Source organism: Talpa europaea (genome assembly GCF_964194135.1).
Source record: "Talpa europaea genome assembly, chromosome: 12".
NCBI classification, from domain to species: Eukaryota; Metazoa; Chordata; class Mammalia; order Eulipotyphla; family Talpidae; genus Talpa; species Talpa europaea.
Window position 1 is genome coordinate 66639562 of NC_140079.1, and position 22420 is coordinate 66661981.

At 40.0% G+C, this 22420-nt stretch overlaps 1 protein-coding gene across 1 annotated transcript; it reads left to right on the plus strand.

Annotated features, from left to right (window-relative positions):
* Positions 1–676: 676 nt before the first annotated feature.
* On the plus strand, positions 677–5493 carry RGS4 (regulator of G protein signaling 4; the record flags this gene model as incomplete). The annotated part of the gene is made up of 5 exons (XM_084249135.1): positions 677–720; positions 3672–3776; positions 4075–4136; positions 4689–4855; positions 5254–5493. 5 exons carry the CDS (start codon positions 677–679, stop codon positions 5491–5493), a joined length of 618 nt encoding a protein of 205 aa, XP_084105261.1.
* Between the last annotated feature and the right edge of the window lie 16927 nt (positions 5494–22420).

Below are 22420 nucleotides of genomic sequence, written 5' to 3' on the forward strand. Positions count from 1 at the left end.
GAGGCATATAATGGGCCACTACCCATCTATTCTTCCCCCACACCCCTCCCTGTTGAATGTGACAATTGAGACTTCTGCAAAGTCTTGCCTGGAAATGATGAACCTGCCATTTCCCTTTAGGAAACAGCGAGAATGAAATCTTGAACTGTGTGTAATATGATTTTTCTAATCCCCAAGAGGAAGTGCCTGGGCAATCTGTCCTACAATGAGCCCACGGATTACTGGCTGTACCTTTCCTTCCAGGAGGTGATTTGACTTGACAGTCATTTATTTTTACAAACAAACAAACAGCCTTGCAAACGTTATTTTTCCTTTCCTAGCAATTCAAAACCTTAGACATTATAGAGACATGAGGCAAAGTTTAATTTTCTCTGTTTTCTTGGCAAGAGGATTTTCTCTGCCTGTTCATTTTGCATTGTTGAAGCACCAGTTCTTCCTTATCTCTTCCAGGGCTGGGAAGGCAGAGGAGGCTGGGGAGCCAGTGTGACAGCCCATCTGATTGGCTGTGCCGTCCTGGCTGGGCTATAAAAGAGACCCCTACAGGCTCCCGGAGGAAGAAGCTCAGAGGAGTCTGACAGCATCGTTTCCAGAGAAAAGGCTAAGAGCGCTCAAAACAGAAACCACAGCTCCTCCTGCTGCATTTCCCTCTTCACTTGTGAATCCCACACTGAGCAAGATGTGCAAAGGACTTGCAGGTCTGCCGGCTTCCTGCTTGAGGAGGTAAGATTATTTTCGGCTCTAAAACAGTGTTAAACTTTTCATTCCACTTTTGTAGTCATGTGCTTTTCCAACTCCTTTAGTTTGTTGGTATTAGAAAGACCACAGTCAGGAGAGCACCAGCTTCCTACCTTTCCTCCAAGACAAACTGGAAATTGTGACTTCGGTAGTGCTCTTCCCAAATGTTGGCACCTGTGCCTTGTTTTATGTGATTTTAGTTTTGAAGACTGGTCTGATCCTCTAAACAAACCAGTTCTCATGCAGAAGCAATATGAGGTTTGGGATGATGTGTGGCACCTGTGACATGTGCATCTGTGATTACTGTTGGTATTTGGGCATCACTGGGGAGCGCAGAATCAGAACCCTGGGCTTTCAGATGGAATACTGAATCTTGTTGAAGGGGATAGATACCCCAGAGTGAGGTTTGGCTGCATGATCAGAATGACTCTGTGTTTTCTCTGTGTGTTGCAGTGTCTGTCATTCCCTATGTTCATATAAGCAAATGTTATGATAGAATACGAGTTTCTGGGGAAGGATGGAAATAAAACTTCAGATGGTGGACATAACTTAGTATATTGATTTATACTAGATGTTTATACTTAGATGTTGATTTATAATGCTGTGCACCTGAAGCCTATATAACTATGTAATGGTACTTCAGTCAAAAAAAAAAATATTTCAAAACCTGCTTATCCATATCTTTCTGCTCCTACCTCTAGTTCTTGTCATGTCTTATGTGAGTGGTGGTGGAGAAGGATTGACTGTAAGAAATCAGTTAAAGATTCTGTATTCTCATCTAAAGACACTATTTGGTCAAAAAAAAAAAAAGGATAATGTTTTGTCAATGTACTGTCTCTTTGGAAACAATTCAAAGATACATAGTAACTCATAAGACTTTGGATTTTGAAGAAGGTATAAATAAATGCTTACAGAGAATGTTTGTGAGTTTAGAAAGATACAAAACTAGACCAGATTGGAGTACTAAAATTTGAAGTTAAAGGTAAAAAGTCAATCTGAAAGTACACTACCCCTTGTTTCCCTGCAAATGAAAATCGCTGAAATTTCAAATTAGAACTATCCCAGAAAGCACAATCTTTGTGACTTCCTAAAAACTTTACCTTTCAATTATTCTGTCATTTAGGAGAATGAAAGATCATACTTTTTCAAATATTCTCCCATGATGGCTTTAAAATGAAGCAGGGTGCCCAAGAAATACTTTTGACCTCTATCATTAATTTCCTGAACTGAATGGAACCAATGACTCCAGGCTCAGCTAACTCATATATAAAATTAATCATGCATAACATAGGGTTGTCAGGAGAAGGTTATGCGCTGGTAACTATTTTGGGAGAGATGAAAGGGTGCACTGGAGTGTGGCCCTGGAGGAGCCAAGATGTTAGCCTGGGGAGGTAAACTCTATAGGGATGAGCTGCTCTGCCCTAGTGAATGGAAATCCACCCAACCAACACCTTCCTTCCAGCATTACAGCCAAGTCTGCAGAGGGGATGTGAGCTCCTCAAGGTCACAGAGGTGTGGGGGGTAGAGTTCAGATCAAACTCAGCCCTCCTGACTCCAGTGAGATCTGAAGTCATTATAATTTCATTTTTATGGTTGTATTGTGTAATGAGGACAAATAAGGCATACGTGCTAAGCATACCTTCAACTCTTCATTAAATGATTCTGAATGAATCAATAGCTGTCAGATCTCAGCTGCATCTGACACCTGGAAATATGCAAATCATAATCTACTTATAGCATCACCTTAGAATCACCTTGACTTTGATGATTATATCATGCTATACAAAGGAGGATTTTGCATCCCTCAACCACTTGGGGAAGCAGAGAGGAGAAAACAGTATTGTGAGGGAGAGAAGATATTTGAGGGGCAGCCCAAGAATGGAATGCAATTCACATTTTCTGAGGGAATGCTCATAGATTTGGAAGTCATTCTAAAATGACTTTGTAGCCTTGTGACTTCATTTTTCTCCCTCTGAGTAGAATAACTAGTCCTTCATTTCTTTTAGTAATGACATTTCTTTTTTAAATCTAGTTTTTGACTTTTGTAATATGCAAAGGGATAATTATCAGCATGAGAAAGTTTAATAAGCTAAAAGCTTATTAAAAGCTCCTCCTTTTGGAGGCAGTCATGTGCAGGCTGTGTCTTAGCCACCCATCAAACAGCAACAAGCAGCTGGGAGCTCGGCCCTATTTAAACAATCACTGCTCAGTGAGGACACTCGCAGCTTCTCCTATCGTTTCTTTTTAACCTCAAATGCCCTTTGGAGAATAAATATCCTCACAGATTAGATATGAAGCAGAAAGCTACAGCAGGAGAGCCTCTAGAAGCAAGCCTAAAGGGGTTCAGCCTGAACCCTTGCATCCACTTCCCCTGCCTCTGTCACACTTCCCTGTGCCAGAGTGGCACACTCTGTGTGTGTGCCCCAGAATGTGAATTGCTTGAACTTCCTGATGCAAGGCTAGAGCTAAACAGACCCCTGCCTTCCTGGGAGGCTCCTACACTCTGCTAGCCAAGAGGCAGGTGTATACAGCAATGCCCTTAGAAGGTGGCGTGAGGCAGAGGTACCATATTTTGCAGTTACTGCTTGCTTTCTAATTCCTACAAATGACCCAAAGAAAAGTCAAGTTTTCAATGTGCTTCAATCAAGGACACCAAAGTGTTCCAATAGTCCTCTTCCATTGGTCAGAATAACGGGTTTATGAAAGGGGTAGACAATAGGGTCGGAATCAGTTACTGATGAAGGAGGCTGTGCTTCAACTCTGTCCAGATTTTATAATCAGTCCTTGGCAGAACAGAAGGGGAATCCTATTTCTCTGAGAGTTCGTACCATTCCGGAGACTCATCCCCTTTCTTGGCAGTGAACTGTTTGAACTCTATTGCAGGTTATCTTTTAAAGAATTCTGGTTTTCATTATTCTCCTCTTTCCTGTCTGCAGTGCAAAAGATATGAAGCATCGTCTTGGTTTTCTGCTGCAGAAGTCTGACTCCTGTGAACATAATTCTTCACACAGCAAGAGGGACAAAGTGGTTATTTGTCAGAGGTAAGAGAGGATGCCTTGGTGAAAATCCACTATTACTCAGCTATCAGGTGACAATGATGTTTGGTGAAGAGAAAGGAGGTTCTATCTCTAGTTAAGTGGATTTGGATTCAGTGAGCATGCTTTTTCAAGGGCATCACACTTGCCTTCAAAATTCCCATGCATTTAATGAAGGAATTGCTGACAATAGGTCTCATCATCACGATGGAAACAAAATGAATATTATTCAGATCTTAAATTTCTTGCCCCAGTTTTATTATTATGCCATTACAATTGTTTTCTTTCTCTGTGCTATCTCTAGGGTGAGCCAAGAGGAAGTCAAGAAATGGGCTGAGTCACTGGAAAATCTGATTAGCCATGAATGTAAGTCTGACAGCTTTTTTCTCCCCCTGGGGTGAACATAAAGGCCCTCTGGTTAGACGAGTTACCTCATCCTCTGCTTGGTCTAATATAAACTGAAGAAAGTCCTTGACTTCCAGACTCAAGAAACTCAGTCTCTTTAAATTTTACCATGACCCATAGCATTGTAATTTACAATGCAAAGTTCAGACAGAACCATGAAGAAAACCATTGCTAGTACCATATGGAAGAGTAGAGAAAAAAAATCCAAACATTGAGATCTCTCACAGCTTTGACCTATTTCTCTTTCCCAAACCTACTTTGGCAAGCAATAGCTGCATAGGCATTTCAGAAGCACAACACTTTCGTGAAGAGACTTCAAACTTTGGGGAAGAATCACCAGGTATAACCGGGATCCATTAGATACCAAACATAGATTAGGGCTACCTGACCTCAAACAGGAAGTGGAATTTGAACCCCATGACTTCTTTCCTCAAGTCCTCTGCTTGGTCTGAAATACATTATAAGAGAGTTGAGCCAGTGTGATGCTAACAGGAGTTCTCTTCTCTGTCACAGGTGGGCTGGCAGCTTTCAAAGCTTTTTTGAAGTCTGAGTACAGTGAGGAGAACATTGACTTCTGGATCAGCTGTGAAGAGTACAAGAAAATCAAATCCCCCTCTAAACTAAGTCCCAAGGCCAAAAAGATCTATAATGAATTCATCTCAGTCCAGGCAACCAAAGAGGTAAGTTTTCACAGTAGAGCAATCTCTGGGTCTTAGAAGAGTCTTCAAAGGGACCTTAGATCATGTGAGGCAAAAAAAAAAAAAAAAAAAAAGGGACAGGTTGTTATAATCTTGCCAACCCCAAATCAACCAGTTAAGAAAATAGCTCTTTCATCCAGATGACCTAAATGATCTTCCATAATAATTATTTCTTTTTAATGAATCGCCCTATTTTGAGAAAGATCAAAAGAGATTGCTCTGCTCACCCAGAAGCAAAGAATCTTCTCTATTCTCTCATGTGTGCTAGGATGAAGTCCAATGTCTTTTCTTCATGCCTCAGGGATAAAGGGTGCACAGTCAATACAGAACATTCGCCATTGGGTTCTATGTCTAACAAAGACTTGGTCTGTGCCCTTCAGGTAAACCTGGACTCTTGCACCAGGGAGGAGACCAGCCGGAACATGTTGGAGCCGACCATCACCTGCTTTGATGAGGCCCAGAAGAAGATTTTTAACCTCATGAAGAAGGATTCATACCGCCGCTTCCTCAAGTCCCGGTTCTACCTTGATTTGGTCAATCCCTCCAGCTGTGGGTCAGAGAAGCAGAAAGGAGCCAAGAGTTCTGCAGACTGTCCCGCCTTGGTCCCCCAGTGTGCCTGATTATCACTTGGTGGCCGAGGGCTTAAATGCCCAGACTCTATTCCTGGAAAACCTGAGGCCAAATATTGATCTGTATCAAGCACCAGTGCTTTATCCACATTGTAGCCTAGAATTCATGCTGCCAGCTGTGTGTGAGTCACTCCCATGTAAAAGCTAGATTTAGTTGGGGTGTGTAGGTATTCATCAGGGGCAGGACCTCATCCTAACCTATTTCCCCAAATTTATTTTAGGGTGCCATGTGAATAAGTATCCAAACTATGGCCATGTAGGTCTGAATTTTCCAAGATTGTTGGTTGCTCTCTCTTCCAACAGTTTGACCTCAGGTGGGTTGGTACTCTTCATGTGACATCCTTGGCACATGTTGTCAGACGGCTCTTTCCTCAAACTCGAATTGTTTAGATGAGATTGATCTATTTTGTGTACATATGTGTGTGTATGTTTGTGTGTGTAGACATATACACACAGAATATATATGTATATATATGTATATGTATACATACACTGTATTATACACTGTAAGAATAGATCAGAAAGACCCTCGGTGCTCATAACTTGAGTGTGTGTACATACTTACATGCATGTTCTCATGCCTGGTCTTTCATCCTGCAATCAAACATGTGAATCAGCTAAGAAAGGAATGCCAGCCCAGGGAAGTTGTTTGGGTAAACTCCATGGGTCTTGTTGGAGAAGCACCCAAGAGACTTCATGCTCAATTTAATCAGGGACAGCCTGCACATTGAACAATATTTTAGGGAGCAATTATCATAAAGCACCTTCGGTCTAGTGGACACAGTGCTGTCGGGCTGGTTATCCTTGATGGCACTTTCGAGTCCCTACACTTTCGAGTCCCTACACTGCCTGGGTGCTTGGTGCAACTGATTGGTGTTGGACTGAGGGATGGGATCCTTGAATGGAAGAAATGCAGTTAGGGCCCTGCTAGCTCTCCCTCCTCTGAGGCACTGGCTGAGAGAGGGTACTGAATGAAGGGTGAATATTCGTATCCTCTCACGTGTCCTCCCCTGATCAAGGTGCTCTTCTCATTTTGTTTTTCCTCGAACTTGAGCCATGAGATGTGGCTCTCTAGTTCACTGCAGCTGTCTGTCTCCCCGTCATGGCATGGCTGTCTGCCTAACTCACAAACCAGCAGCAGGGAAAGATCATATTTTATAAAGGGAAAACATTTTTTTTGACATAGTGAAACATCCTCCTCAGTTCCTCTTTTGAACGTAGAACGTTGTTTATTCCATCCCAAACATCAGGACTTAAAAAGACGGAAGGCATTTCTTTCTAGACTCTGAGACTAAATGAGAGGGTAAAGGAAAAAAAAGAATATCAATTGTTACTACTGTTTGGAACTTTTCAAGGCACATGAAATACTTGATAATTTCTCATTTATGTTATTTATGAGGTTGTTTTGTACAATGTTTTTATTATTGTATTGTTTTATAAATGGAGGTGCAGGATATCACCTGAATTATTAATGAATGGCCAGGAAGTAATTTTCTTCTCATTCTTCTAAAATCACTGCCTTTGAATTGCACATGCATGCACACATGCACACGCACCAATTTCTCCAGCATAAATCACATGCATGAGCACCTTTGTGGCTTTTAAGCCAATGGACTGAGCTGTGAAGTGAAGAAACCGGAGTATGTGTATACAAATCTCACTGTAATTCAAGATGTAGTTTTTCTCTGTACCTACTAGTCCCTCTGGGTCTTGTTTCAATGTCCCTGGAACTCCTTGACAGCATCCTTTTCTGTTATACACAGTTCCACGATTTTGTCTCCACTTGACTCCAGGATCCACAGGTGTAACCAACTCTATCGATCGACCTATGATAACTGTCATGACTTTCAGATTTTAACCTGTAGCAGACTGCTGTCTCACAAATAGATCTGGAAGGTCATTCTGAATGAGAAGTAAATTATTTTGTGTAATACTGTTTTCAAGTGTGTTTTTCAATTGTACTTTCCTACTATCTCATCACCGTTCAACATGGTGAGTTGCCCACTCATGGTCTGTGGACAGAAGCCCCCTTCCTATGCATGCCTATCTTTATCGTGTGCTTTAAAGGCCTCAAAACTGATGCTTCCAGTGAAACACATGCATCTTAATTATAAGGGTAAATAAATGCCTCATACAAAACTATCTGCTTGTAAACACATTACTGATGTACAGACACGTGGTGAGAAGCAGCCAGGTATAGGATGACTATAAAAATGACTCCTGTCCAATCCTTCACCTCTCCCTGCCAACTCTGGGAAAAGAAAGCTCTGCCTGCCCTACTCATAGAACTGAGATAGTCTGGATACTTTGTTATACACATCTGGAGGTTTATTTATAGGTCCTCAATAGGTTTTCCAGGAATAGTGTTCACCTGTCAAAGCACCATTTCACTTCCTCCAATCCCACCTCATGGAGAAAAGATGGGAGTGGTATCAGATCAGCAGGGTGGAAGGGAACTGAAGAGACTGAGGGACAGATCCCTGCCACCAGTGCTCAAGCTTCTCCCCTCACTTTTACAGATTCTTCCCTGGAACAGAGGTCCTAGCACGTTCACATCACAGTCACAGGTATTGTGTCTTTTCTATCATGCAACCTGAATTCTCTCTTTGCCATTATAAGAGTCATGTGTGCAAGGTATTCGGGATGAGAATCATAAGTATTCTTTTAAGGACATGATGAACACTATGGACAATGACAGTGTTCCCCAGGGAAGCCATGTCTTTCAGTCACTGCCAGAATCACACGGATGGCCCCCAGATGGAAATAGGCCTCTGGTGCATGGCCCTGGTCACGTTGCTCCTGCCTCCCCTCTGGGAGGGCAGCCAGTGATGACCACAGAGCCTGGGCTAAAGGGATTCATCTTCCACACGAGTCTGGTCAAGGAAAATGAGCAGTGATTGAGACTGTGGGAATCAGTGAGTGCCGGCCCCTTGAGAGCGACCTTCCATGGTTGACTTTGGGGCATTGCTCCTGGAGAAAGTGGAACAAGAGTTTTGTTTGTTTCTTTACAAAGTATTATTTGTGAAATTCCCAGATTATTTCACCAATCCATCTGGCCTTTCTGTGGCTGTCTTCTCCCAGGACAGTATATCCTGGAGATATCGCCTCAATAGCAACAACAAAATATGGGAAACAAACTAGTTATGTCATAGTAGAGACAAATCCTGCCCTTTTTTTCTTTCATCACCATTCAGAAAAGCTCTGCCTTCCTCCTCTTTCATTTCTCTTCTGTCATATTTGGAAGTTCTGCTACCCTTGTCTTATTACTGATAATTTCATATCTCTGGGGTGTTAGAAAGGACAATACTTTCTAACAGTTTTCAGATCAATTTCTCTTCCAGTTCCTATCATGGAGATGGCCTTCATCTTCTTAGAGTCTCTTGAGCTAGAAGCTACAGAACCATCCCCTTACTCACTCCTTTCCTCTCCTTAAATATTTATTTATTTATTTATACAAGCACTGGGTACAGTCAGAAGCACAGGAGGGTGAGAGAATTCACCAGAGCCAGAGCGGGGAACAGAACAGGCAGACTGGCAAAGTACACTGCTGAGGGGAGCAGCAGGCATGGCAAGAGAGTTCTGCCGTGCCATGTGGGACCCTCACAGGGGGCCGGGGATTGAACCATCACTGCAGAGGCTGGGGGCAGCCTCGCAGCCCAGCATTCAACCGCTGCGCCACTAGGGGAGGGCCTTTCTCTCCTTTCTCACTCCCTCCTAGTAGATCCCCAGATCTATGGAACTGCTCAGGTGAAATCGCTCAAACCCGCCCCTGCCTCTCCACCAGCACCACCACACAGGCCTTGCCATACACACCCCAGTTTATTGCCTTGTCCTTACTTCTGGTCTCTGCCTTCAGTCCGATACCCTCATATTTGCTCCAAATAACTGCCAGTCTGATCAAAGATTCACATTTGATGCCTCTGTGTTGGCGAGCATGTTAAGATGCTGGGACAGTGGCATTCCTCCCCATACCATGCCCCTCCCCCATACTTACCCTATGCATCTCTCCCTTCTGGCTGTTTTGGAATTATATCTCTTCACAATAAAGCAGTGATCCAGTGAGCCCTAGAGCCAGATTTATGGCAACTAATGTCTTGATTCTTTAGTCTCTAAAAAGTAGAGGAGGCAGTGGTGGCTGGCAGATAGTTCTTTGATGTGGTATTGGTAGTCATTTCTGGAAACTCAACACAGATCTGTTTCTTTAGCTCTGCCAAAAAGATTCTGTCAACTATTTGTAACCATCACAAATCCATTTCTGCTTAAATCAACTATGGTGGATTTTGTTTCTACAAAAAAACCTGATATATATAGTGCACACTAAAATGCTAATTATATCTGAAGCTATGCCTCATGGAAAACATCCTTTCAGGTAATAAACTTAGGTATAATGGAAAAATCATGACTTTGGAAGACATTGTATATTCAAATACAGATGCCTTGTGAGTCATCAAACATCAGACAAATTGTTTCACTTATCTGAACTTTAAGCTACTCAACTATAAAATGTTGCTAACAGTGTCAATCTATAGAATTTTCCACTTATTCAAAAGTATTTATTGGCCATTTACTAAATGTCAACTTCAGGCATTTTATTTGAGCAAAATAGGCCAACATTTGTGCTAACACTTTGGTGGGAAGAGAAAGAAAATAAAAAAATCTAGCAAATAAAAATATGTCAAGTGGGAATAAGAATGTAGAAAAGAATAAGTCAGGGGAAGAGTTAGAATATGCTGGGGACAGGACAGGTGGATCTTATTTTATGTTTGCGATCAGGGAGAGTTTCTCTGAGTTAAGACTTAAAGGAGGTAAGGGAGAGAGACGTGTTATGTGGGAGGTTCTGGTCAGAGGGCAAGCATGGTTTGTACACTTGTAAGGACCAGCAAGAAGGTCAATGTGTCTGGGGCACAGGCATAGCTGGCAATGAGGCTGGAGTGTTAACAGGAAAGCAGATCATGTTTCCAGGCCATTGAAAGGCCTTTCTATTTTACTGAATTGGAAGTCAGAGATAACACAGACCCCTCTCTCCCAGCACGCTGAAGTTCCCTTTTCTTCTCTCCACAAAGGAAGTTAGTTTAATCTCAATGATATAAGGCCAACCTGGTAGACTCCCATCCACAAAGGCAAGTTTTTTTTTCCTTTCTCTGTATTCTTCCGTTCTCTCCAGAAAACTCTAAACAAGCTACTCATCGCTGCAGAGGACCCATCCATTGTAGACTCCCAGCCACAAAGGCAGGTTTTTTTTTTTTTTTTTTCCCCTTTCTCTGTATTCTTCCGTTCTCTCCAGAAAACTCTAAACAAGCTACTCCTCACTACAGAGGACCCATCCATTGTTCTTAGAACAAATCAAGCTTCAACAATTCAATGAAAACTAGGTCTTGTGAAGAGAAAGAAAAGTATGAATATAAACTCACCTCCCTTGGGTTACATCAAATAAGCTGATGTCTCACAATAGAATAGCTTTGACACATATTTGTAGCATGAGAGAAAAGTGATTTATCATCCTCTCAGCTAAACTCAGCTGACTTCTTTGAACTGCATCTGTGACAGAGAGCAGTCCCCACTGTCTCCATGCTTCCCACACCTCTTGGACATTTCTGTGAAGCCATGATGTTGCGATGTTGTTCTTTATGTCTAAATTGGTCAGCCCCTTTTATGCTTGAGGATGTCTTTTCTTTTAGTTTATGTTTTGAATAAATAAGCATTAACTTCAGCACTACCTGCTCTGGGAAAGTTGATTCCCTAGGGCAAAGTTGGTAATTTCTTCTTTCTGTCTTCATAGCATTTTTTTCATATCTTTATTGAAACTCTGAGTAGTTTTCCTCTTTCCCACTAGGCTGTGGGTTCCTCACAACATGTTTATGTGTCATTTGTATGTATTTCCCCATCATTTAGTGCAGTGCTTGACAAAAATCTTGCTGAGGAAGGAGGAAGACAGGGTAAGAGGGAGGGAGGGAGAAGGAAGAAAAGAAGGAAGGAAGGAAAATTATGTGTATATTCTCTGATGCTTGCCTGCCAAACTTTTTTTTAAAGATTTATTTTTTTATTATTTTTTATTTATTTATACAAGCACTGGGTACAGTCAAAAACGCAGGAGGGTGAGAGAATTCACCAGAGCCAGAGCGGGGAACAGAGCAGGCAGAAGGACCGAAGTACGCTGCTGAGGGGAGCAGCGGGCGGCAGGAGAGGTCTGCGCACCATGTGGGACCCGCCTCTGGTGGCCGGGGAGCAGCCGGGGATTGAACCGGCGCTGCAGAGGGCTGCGGGCAGCTTCGCAACCCAGCGCTCAACCGCTGCGCCACTAGAGAGGCCCCAAACATTTTTTTTGAAAGAGGCAGAACACATGAAACATTTTTTTAATTTTTTTTTTAATTTTTTTTTTTTTTATAGAGGCATGCTTTATTTGTTTGCTGGTTTGTTTGTTTTTGTTTTGTTTATACATGCACTGGGTACAGTCAGAAGCGCGGGAGGGTGAGAGAATTCACCAGAGCCAGAGCGGGGAGCAGAGCAGACAGAAGGACCGAAGTACACTGCTGAGGGGAGCAGCGGGCGGCAGGAGAGGTCTGCGCGCCATGTGGGACCCTCCTCCAGTGGCCTGGGAGCAGCCGGGGATCGAACCGGCGCCGCAGAGGCCGCGGGCAGCTTCGCAACCCAGCGCTCAACCGCTGCGCCACCGGGGAGGCCCCATTTTTTTAATTTTTTAAATTTATTTTTTATATATTTTTACATCATTTTTCATTTTTGCACAATGTATGCATTTTTCATCTTGGTTATATTTCCCATACAATTCCCACCCCCTTTATTTTGACCCTAATCCCTCCTCCCCTCCCCTACCCCCTATAGTGTATCTCTGGTTTATAGTAGCTTGTTGATTTTGATTTTCACTTTATTATAATTAGTCTTTTTCCTGGTCCCTTATTTAGGTTTTTTTAAATTCCTGCTATGAGTGAGACCATCTGGTATTTTTCTTTTTCTTTCTGGCTTATTTCACTGAGCATGAATCCTTCCAGCTCCATCCATGTTGCTGCAAATGGCATGAGTTTATCTTTTTTAATTGCTGAGTAATATTCCATTGTGTACATATACCACATCTTCTTGATCCAGTCATCTATTTTTGGGCATTTGGATTGTTTCCGTAGCTTAACTATTGTAAATAGTGCTGCTATAAACATAGGGGTGCAGGTGTTCTTTGGAATTGATGTTTCTGTGTCCTTTGGGTAGATACCTAGGAGTGGAATTGCTGGATCATATGGAAGCTCTATGTTTAGTAGGTCCAGAAATCTCCACACAGCTCTCCATAGTGGTTGGACCAGTTTGCACTCCCACCAACAGTGCAGAAGAGTTCCTTTTTCTCCACACCCTCGCCAACACTTGTTGTTGCTAGTTTTTTTAATATGTGCCACTCTCACTGGTGTAAGATGGTATCTCATGATAGTTTTGATTTTCATTTCCCTGATTACAAGTGATGCTGAATATTTTTTCATATGCCTGTTGGCCATTTGCATTTCCTCTTTGGAAAAAAAAAAACACATGAAACTTTTAAGAAAACATAAAATTCTTAGAAAACTATGGGCATAAGTGGGCATTTTGGTGATGATGACAAACAAGGATTCTTGCTGGAGACCGAAAGTTCTAGAGAGGAATCACATTTTCTGTAAGAAGTAATATTTGTTTTGGAAAATCTTAGCATTCTTATTTTACTGTCTACCTTGTGCTAAATTCCCTAAGGTGAAAATAAACTGCAGGTCTGCATATTTTCTCTATGATAAGTAGGAATTTTTTATTTGTCCTTATTCAAATATAGCATTGATAAAAGGGATTTGATTTGCTTATTGAAAAATTGAGTTCTGGTTTATCTCATTATTTGATATTCTGACAAATGTAATAGAAACAATTTCCACTGATGCATAATTTTCTTTTTCTCAAGTTGATTTGTCTGCCCTCAGCTTTATTTCCACCAACCTAAAAAAGAGCATCAGAACATTGCTAATAATAGTACAGCTCAAATTTATATAATAGGCTTCTTTCCAGAAGGTTAGTAACTAAGAGAGTATTATTCTGCCATCTTTTTTAAAAAGTAACAGGTTTAGAGAGTTTGTTAATTTGTCTAACTTATACCTTGTATTTACATTCTAGAACAGGATACTTAGGTGTTTGCAGAACGTTACTTTACACTAAAATTTTCATTGACTTTATTTATTTATTTATTTTAATTTTTTTTAAGATTTCTTTTTATTTATTTATACAAGCACAGTCAGAAGCACGGGAGGGTGAGAGAATTCAGCAGAGCCAGAGCGGGGAGCAGAGCAGGCAGAAGGACCGAAGTACACTGCTGAGGGGAGCAGCAGGCAGCAGGAGAGGTCTGTGCGCCATGTGAGGTCTTTGAGCCATGTGGGACTCTCCTCCGGGGGCCTGGCCACAGCGCTACAGAGGCTGTGGGCAGCCTAGCAACCCAGCGCTCAACCGCTGTGCCATTGGGGAGGCCCTTCATGGTTTGTTTTGTAGTAGCACACTTGTCATTTAAAACTGCTGTTATTTTCAGCAATACATTTCTAGATAACAGACAGGCTTTAAACTGGCAACAGTGGAACTTTGGTTATAGTCAAACTTTAAGAGAAAAGATTGTTTAAGAGTGAAGTAAATGGTTAATATGGTCAGACAGCATAAATTTTTGAAAGTGGAAATGACTCAAAAGAGACTGAGGTCTAAAAATTGAATGCAAACTGGAATTTATAAGGCACAAGATAATTTTTTTCCAACAGAATGACTAAATTCTAACAGATTCTGTATGGTGACACTTAACATGGAAAACTCAGCATCATTTAAGAAGCTTAAAAACCCTATATAATATCTGAAAATCAATAAGCTATTACTATACCACTAACAGTTCTGTTTTCTCTTGCCCCTGTGGGTTGCTGCTTTTCATACCCTGCTGTGAATTTGGGCAACCATTTCCAAGGCTTCATCCTCTACAAATTGCAGAGTGGAAAGGATGGCATTCTTCCCTTTAGGATATTTATAACTCCCACGAATGTAAATAATGGGTTGTTTAATTTTTGTGGGGAACTAATCTCTTATTTGAACCAAGAGTCATAAAGGCAGAGGAAAATATCAGCAGAGTAGTATCATTCAATGAGAAGCAGAATTTGTTATTTTTACTTTGTCTTCCTTGCAATCTCACCAGAGAAAAACGCTATCCTGAAGCTGAGAATTTGTTGGTAATTAAAGTCATTCAAATTGTAAAATAATACAATCAAGTGGGATCATTTTCAGTACTTTCCATGTACCTACAAAAGTACTAATTAGTTTGACAAGTATATCATTTAATTACCACTGTGTAAATGAGGATAGTAATTACTATCTTGAGTTTATAGAAGTTGAAAAGGAGGCTTAAAAAGGACTAAAAATATGATTGAGTTGGCAGACAAGAGGGCAACTGAGACATAGTCAGATTTGTGTCTATACTTGAGGAGTATATGCACTCCCATGGGAAAGGTGTATGATTTGATAACCTCAACTTTTTAAAATGGAAAATGACTCACAAGAGAAAAGAAACAAATGAAAATGAGCAGTATAGGAGTTTAACAATATAGGGTATGTGACAAGGGCTCTAAGAAACAATGTCTGAATGCTAAGAGGTCTCATCGTGAATTCAACATGATTCAGAAGATGAATCTCAGTTACAAAGATTCAGAGAAGAGGAGTCACTAACTTGAGTGAGTTCAAGTCTGAAAAGCTAACTCATATTGATAGAATTACTGTGAGTCTCACTTATAAATAGAATGCCTGCGAGTGCATGAGGAAGTTCTTTGAAATCTGGAAGGTACACTCACCTAATTGGACCCTTCACCTCTCAGACACAAAGAAAAGTATCAATATCATGAAACCCAAATAGCAGCTCAGATCTGTCACTCTTGCACCCATTTTCCTGTGCATTCTCACTCATATTCCATTGATAGTTCTGTCTCAGAGATTGTCCTTTCAGTGGGTTCTTACATACCACGTTACCGCTCTTGACTTCTTGTTTTGTCAGACTTAGATCTCTAAGTGCCAACTCTCAAAGAGAAGTTTCACTTAGCATTCAAGCCAAATATATGTAACCCCAATGTGAATTTATGGGAGGAATCCACATAATAACAACACAAGCATACAATTCAATTGATAGCAAAAAAAAAAAAAAAGAGGAAAACTAGCTGATTTCTTGGTAAGGCTGGGGAGATTGACTATGAAAAGTAGGGGAGCGGTCTGGTCCAGAGAGTTCTCAACAGCCATCAATTGGTAGGAAGAGAAGGCCACTTTTCAAAGTGAGAACCTCACCAAAATCTGGAGACGCCTTCAGTACTACAAATGTGGACTCCATAAGCATCTTAAATTGGCTTATATTAGGTGCCTATATTTATACCACTTTTCAAGGCCATGTTATCTGGACCACTTATTCATTTCAATTTAGAAAGGACCTCCTGGCACAGTCAAGTTTTTATCTGTCCTTGCCTTTCCCTATCTGTTCATACATGTCTTCATAAACAAGTGATTGTTTTTTAATTGAAATTTTAAGTTGTTCCTCTAATTGCCCCCACTGCTCTATCAGCCAGGGTCATTACAATGTCAGTACATATAACATCTCAGTCTGCATTACTGCAATATCAGTGCACATGATATTTTGTCCTGTATACTACTGGCAGAATAAAACACAATCTCTGCTCTTGAATTCCACAAAATCAAAAGAATAAAAACAAAATTAAGCCTGAAGACAAAAAGTTGTCATCAGACTTGCTAAAGAATTGCAGAGGCAAATGGGTTTTCAATACCAGAATACATAATGCTTAAAATTCTATATTAGTTTATTCCTGTTCTTCAAAATTGGACAAGCTTTTAACTGCTCCCTGCATACTGAGCTCATGAGTCGAGTCACAGGGAGAGCTCTTGTACTCATTTAAAAGCTGCTTCTCTGTTTTCCATTATCCTGAGGGTCTCATAACTCCTAACCCCAATGGCCATCAAAGCTAAGTGTCTTCAGAAATGTCCCTTGATGGTAGCCACAAAAATTGGAGCAATCAGATCCATGGCAAGTTCTTTTTAGAGAGATACTGGTGACTTGGTAAGATACTATGGTAATTATAAAGCTTCAAAAGATCAGGGAATCAAAATGTGAGAAGGTTACTTATGTTTGCAAGGATTTTTACTGCACTTTGTCTTTGACACAAGCAGACATTCACAAGATAGAGCTTATAAGTGCTGTTTAATCTGGCTCTATCCTTATTTTGAGCTTCTACTAATAGTCTATTAGGATATGAATTTGATTCTCACAGCTGAGATCAAACCTTCATGTTTGAGGAAATCCATCTGAGAGTACAGAAAAGACCAGAATCACAGCCGATAATTTTGAAAAACAATATAGAATGGGAGAGGTACCAAAAATGAAAAGTTCTCAGATTTATATATGATCTAAAAGCATGAAAAAGAGGCTTTATCCATACTAGAGATTAATGAGATTGGTACTAATATTTAAACCATTTTAACAGGTTGATGAAACAGTTGACTTGGTGACACATGTAGCTAAGGAAGAAAAATAGAAGAAGGCAGGGATTTACAAGTAACAAATCCTTGCAAGTGGTCTCAATCTTCTTCCCTTGGAATAGATTTACTGGAAGAGAAAATATATTTGGATTTTAACAGGATGTTTAATATCATAATTTAAAATATGTTTGGATACCAGATGGAAAAATGCGACCAAAATCAACAGCTTAGTTAAGTAAATATGCAAAATATTCAATAGCAAAAAATATGCAATGTAATTTCATGTAATAGTGACAAAAAATAAAGCAAAGTGAGTGGGCAGTGTCAATGATAGTATTTTAGATAGGACAGGAAGAATGTGCTTGAGAAAGAGGTAGTTGAACAAAAGTCTGAATTTACCAGAGAATGGGCACCATATGAGGGACCAACAGGAAAAAATTTGGTAGGGGAATAGCAAGCACAAAAATCTAGAAAAGAAAATGTATGTGTGGACTGTTTGAGGAACAAGAGGACAGTCAATGAAGAACAAATAGAAGAGTGGCTTTTGAGGAATTCAGAGTGATGCTGACAAGAATTATTTCAGTAGAGTTGTCAGGATGAAAGTTTGGAACAGGTTCCAGGTAGAATGGAAATAAGTTTGTGGAGAACAGAAACCCTCCCAAAGTAGTAGGTTGTGCCTGGAGGTGACTATAGTGCTAAGGAGGATAATTGTTTTAGTTTTGGGTGGCGTTATTTAAGAGAAAGAGAGAGAGAGAGAAAGGAAGAAGAAGAAGAAGAAGAAGAAGAAGAAGAAGAAGAAGAAGAAGAAGAAGAAGAAGAAGAAGAAGAAGAGGAAGAGGAAGAGGAAGAGGAAGAGGAAGAGGAAGAGGAGGAAGAGGAAGAGGAAGAGGAAGAGGGAAGGGGAGAGGAGAGGAGAGATGGCATTTTTTATTTGTTTGATGCCAATACCAGGTTGTTTGACTACTATAACTTCATAATAGTAGTAGTTCCTTTGTAATCAGGAAGTGGAAACATAATCCCTCACCTCCACACATGTAAATCTTAAGATTGCTTTGGCTATTTAGAGCAATTGTGGTTCCATTACAAATTTTGTTATTGTTTTTTTGATATCTGTGAAAAATGCCATTGGAATTCTGAATCTATACATGACTTTGGATAATATGGGCTTTTAAAAACACTTTATTTTTATTTATTTGTTTTTCAAATTTTATTGATTTGCGAATCATTTACTTAGCTATATTTGGTGGAAATGATCCAAGATAAAAATGACTTGCAGAGTTGGCATTATAAAAGAGTTGGCATAGAATTTATAGAGCAAAGTGAGTTTGATTGCCCCCCAGGCTAATAGTCTCTTAAAGCAAATTAAGCAAAATTCAGAGACGATTCAAAGTTGGGAAACAGCAGCATTTCTATACCTAGTCCTCTCACACCCATCTGAGTGTTACGTGGTAAGTGGTGCCACCCTCCCCCCATCCTTGGTGGATAAGCACAACACCAAAGAGGTGCTGCAAAAATGGAGCTGAATGCTGAATGGAAAATAATCTAAAAATAAAATTGTATGGAGAACATTAAAGCCTAGAGGTATGAGAACTTGGGAGAAAACATGGAATTGACCTTCAAGTTGATGTCATGTGGAAAATGGATGCATTTGTTTTCTAAACATAGTTCCTTGGAGAAGGAATAGAATGAAAAAACTGAGTCACAAGAAGGTATTATTGGTTAACGCTTTAAAAATGCTTGTGTGTTGAACATGTGAGTGGTTTTAATCATTAAAACTTACAGTATTTACAGAATTATAACTATAACATAAAATATAAAAGTTTTATCTAAGCATCTTCCCATTTTTTGAATGTTTAGTTTTCTTATTGTTCCTTTTTAGTGTTCTTTATATGGGCTGAAGACACTTTTTAGTTGGATTTGTAAATATTTCTTCCAGTCTGTGACTGGTCATTTCATTCTCTTATATTCTTGTCAACATTTTTATGGTCCGTCTTGGTCTCTAGTCCTTTCTAATATTGTAGAGCCCAGTTTTTCTTGTTTAATCTCTTTAAATAAACTTCCAGCATTAGGGTATTATGGATTCTTTTTACTTTATTTTGGGTTCCTATTTATTGTGTTATAAATTTTATTTACTAAATCTAGATCACTGGGTTGCTGGAGTTCTGAATACTTAAACATCTAGCAGAACATGGAGATATGAATAAAGCCACAGCAGAGCCATGGCTCAAAAGTGAGGGAGACTCTCTGTCAGGCCCTCACAAAGCCTTAAACTAGCCTCCCTGAAAGATGCTCAGTCTGCCAGCAAATTAGCTCCCTGCCAGTAAAATCTCAACACTTTTAAAAAGAAGACAGCATAATTCAGACTATCAAAAATGTAGCATTCACAATGTCAAGCAAACAACCATAGGAAAATAGCCATACATTACATGATAAAAAGAAATAAAAGATAATTTATGTACAGGAGAACAAAAAGAAGATTGACTGCTGGCTTTTTATAAGAAGCAATCAAACCAAAAGAAAATGTGAAAAAATATTTCAACCTAGAGTTCTTAGATCTTATATCCATCAAGAAAAGTGAAAACAAAGATATTGTAAGACAGAAGTTGACAGTTATTACTAGCAGATATCCACCAAAAGAAAAGCAAATGGAAATTATTCTGATAACTTACTTAAAGGAATGAAGAGCACAGAAAAACAATAAATGTGAGCAAATAAAAAAACCGAAGAGATAAAAAACAAAATACAAGTCCTAGTCATAAAAGAGCTGGAGTGAATATGATACAATGTCTATTTCTAGATTATTACTAGAACTAAAGAAGGACATTTCATAATAACAAAAGGATAAGTATTATAGGGGGACATAACAATCCTAAATGTGTACATAACTAAAAATAAATATCCAAATGCACAAGGCAAAAGACATAGACAAATGTAATTTGAGGTTTTAACATTCATCACTCAGAAGCTAGAATAGACAAAAATAATGTATAAATGTATGGGATGAGATTTTTGTTTCTAACTATGCAGGAGAAACTGGAGGTGGGGTAGGAGGAATAATGAGCTCAGAAATAAAATCCTAGCAAACTCTCCACATCCAAGATAGGAAAATTTTTTTTTAATTTTTTTTTTTTAATTTTCTAGAGGCATGTCTTATTTATTTATTTATTATTTGTTTGTTTGTTTGGTTTATACATGCACTGGGTACAGTCAGAAGCGCGGGAGGGTGAGAGAATTCACCAGAGCCAGAGCAGGGAGCAGAGCAGGCAGAAGGACCGAAGTACACTGCTGAGGGGAGCAGCGGTCGGCAGGAGAGGTCTGCACACCATGTGGGACCCTCCTCCGGTGGCCGGGGAGCAGCCAGGGATCGGACTGGCGCCACAGAGGCCGCAGGTAGCTTCGCAACCCAGCGCTCAACCGCTGCGCCACCGGGGAGGCCCGATAGGAAAATTTTATGACTTCCCTGAAAGAGAGCTGTACCTCCTATAGCCATAGGATCTAGAATTCTGAAGATCAAACCCAACATAATCTTGTAGGTGCTGAATTATATACAAATTGCATCCCCAGCTTCATTGGATCTTTGTTGTTAAAGCCAGGCATTTACTGGGAAGGAATGGGATTCTGAAAATTAGGATAGAGACATATAGACAAATTCCAAGCTGTGGAACTCAAATATCTATATTATACTAAGTCTTTTTGCTAGTAGAGTTGACTCTTCTTTCCTGTCTGAGAAACTCTGTCTCTTTTACCTAAAGAAACTCTAATGGGGCCTCCCTGGTGGCACAGTGGTTGAGCACTGAGTTGCGAAGCTGCCCGCAGCCTCTGCAGTGCCGGTTCGATCCCCGGCCCCTTGAGAGGGTCCCACATGGCATGCAGACCTCTCCTGCCGCCTGCTGCTCCCCTCAGCAGTGTAGTTCGTCTGTCTGCCTGTTCTGCCCTCTGCTCTGGCTCTTGTGAATTCTCTCACCCTCCTGTGCTTCTGACTGTACCCAGTGCTTGTATAAATAAATAAATAAAATTTTTTTTTTTAAAAAAAGAAACTCTAATGGTTGCCTTTCAGATAACTGCCTTGCACAGAAATACTGATTATTCTCACATCCGCTCCTACCATCTTTCCTTGCTTGTAGATCTATAACTAGACTCAAGTCCCAGTAGGTAAAAAATGTGGCCCATGAGGAATTATGATACATATCTAAATAATTACCCAACTTTGCCAATTTATATCAACAGAAAGAAGGGAGTGTATATGCAAATTTTTCTTAAGAATTTGGAATCAAGTTGGAGGGAACCATTGCTGGTTTAGCCCAAATTGATTACTACACAGAGATTCTGGGTTGAATGTTTTAGCTCAGGGGTTAGGAATGGCTTTAGCAGTTAGTTTGATTTGTTGGCTTAACTGTGGAAAATATGGCCTACTTTAAATGATGCTGACGTGTGAAGATTTTCTTGGTGCAGAGAAAGATATCTGAAGTTTGAGGATATGGGCATGTTAGAGTAGACCTGTTTTATAAGATCTGTTCACTCACTCAAGGGACGTGTCCTTTATCAAGAAATAAATTGTGAGGGCATCTTTAAGAACTCAGTGATGACTCTTGTTTGTATCCGTATCTAGTAGAAACTGATACCATCAAACTAGGATCCTTAAATATAATCAACTGATGGCATCCTGGAGTGTCAGAAGCCAAATGGTGTTTTTAATCATCAAAGACAAGGGGGATAAAGTTATCCTAATAAACAGTGGAACCAAAGCAGCAAACACAATAATCTGATTTATAGAGATCTATGGTCTTGGCTAGATCATGGTGTGCTGAGAAAGGAAGTACGTGGCAGCCTATTAAAGGATTGCTTAATCCCTATAAATGGAAACCCAGTAAACAGATGTCTGATTTGAGTTACAATGAGAATTTATCTCACAGTGGGTTCAGCGAATATCTGAATCCATTCTGTATCTATTTTCCCAGCTCCAGACTGAGACATATTCAGCAACTGGTAGAATCCTTACATTGATTCCCTGACCCATGGAGTGAAGGCTTTTAGGGAAATGAACCAAGTCAAAGATACTACCCTTCCTACAAAAATAGTAAACCAAAAGCATTACTGATTGCAGAGATTGGTGCTTCTCAAAGACTAGAAAGATGCAGGGTGGTCATTCCTAAAATATTCCCATTTATATTGTCTATTTGGTCTATACAGATAACAGATGGATATTGAAGAATAACATGGATTATTATAAACTTAACCAAGCATTAATCTACGTGAGCAGTGGAAGAATGTGCTTATAAATACCAACTATTACCAATGACTCTTTTGGTTATCTTGGACATCTTCTTGGGCCATATGACCCAGCAGATTTATTTTATGGTACTTAAAATGTCAGTGGTAGACTGGGGTACTGTTAAGCCTTCAT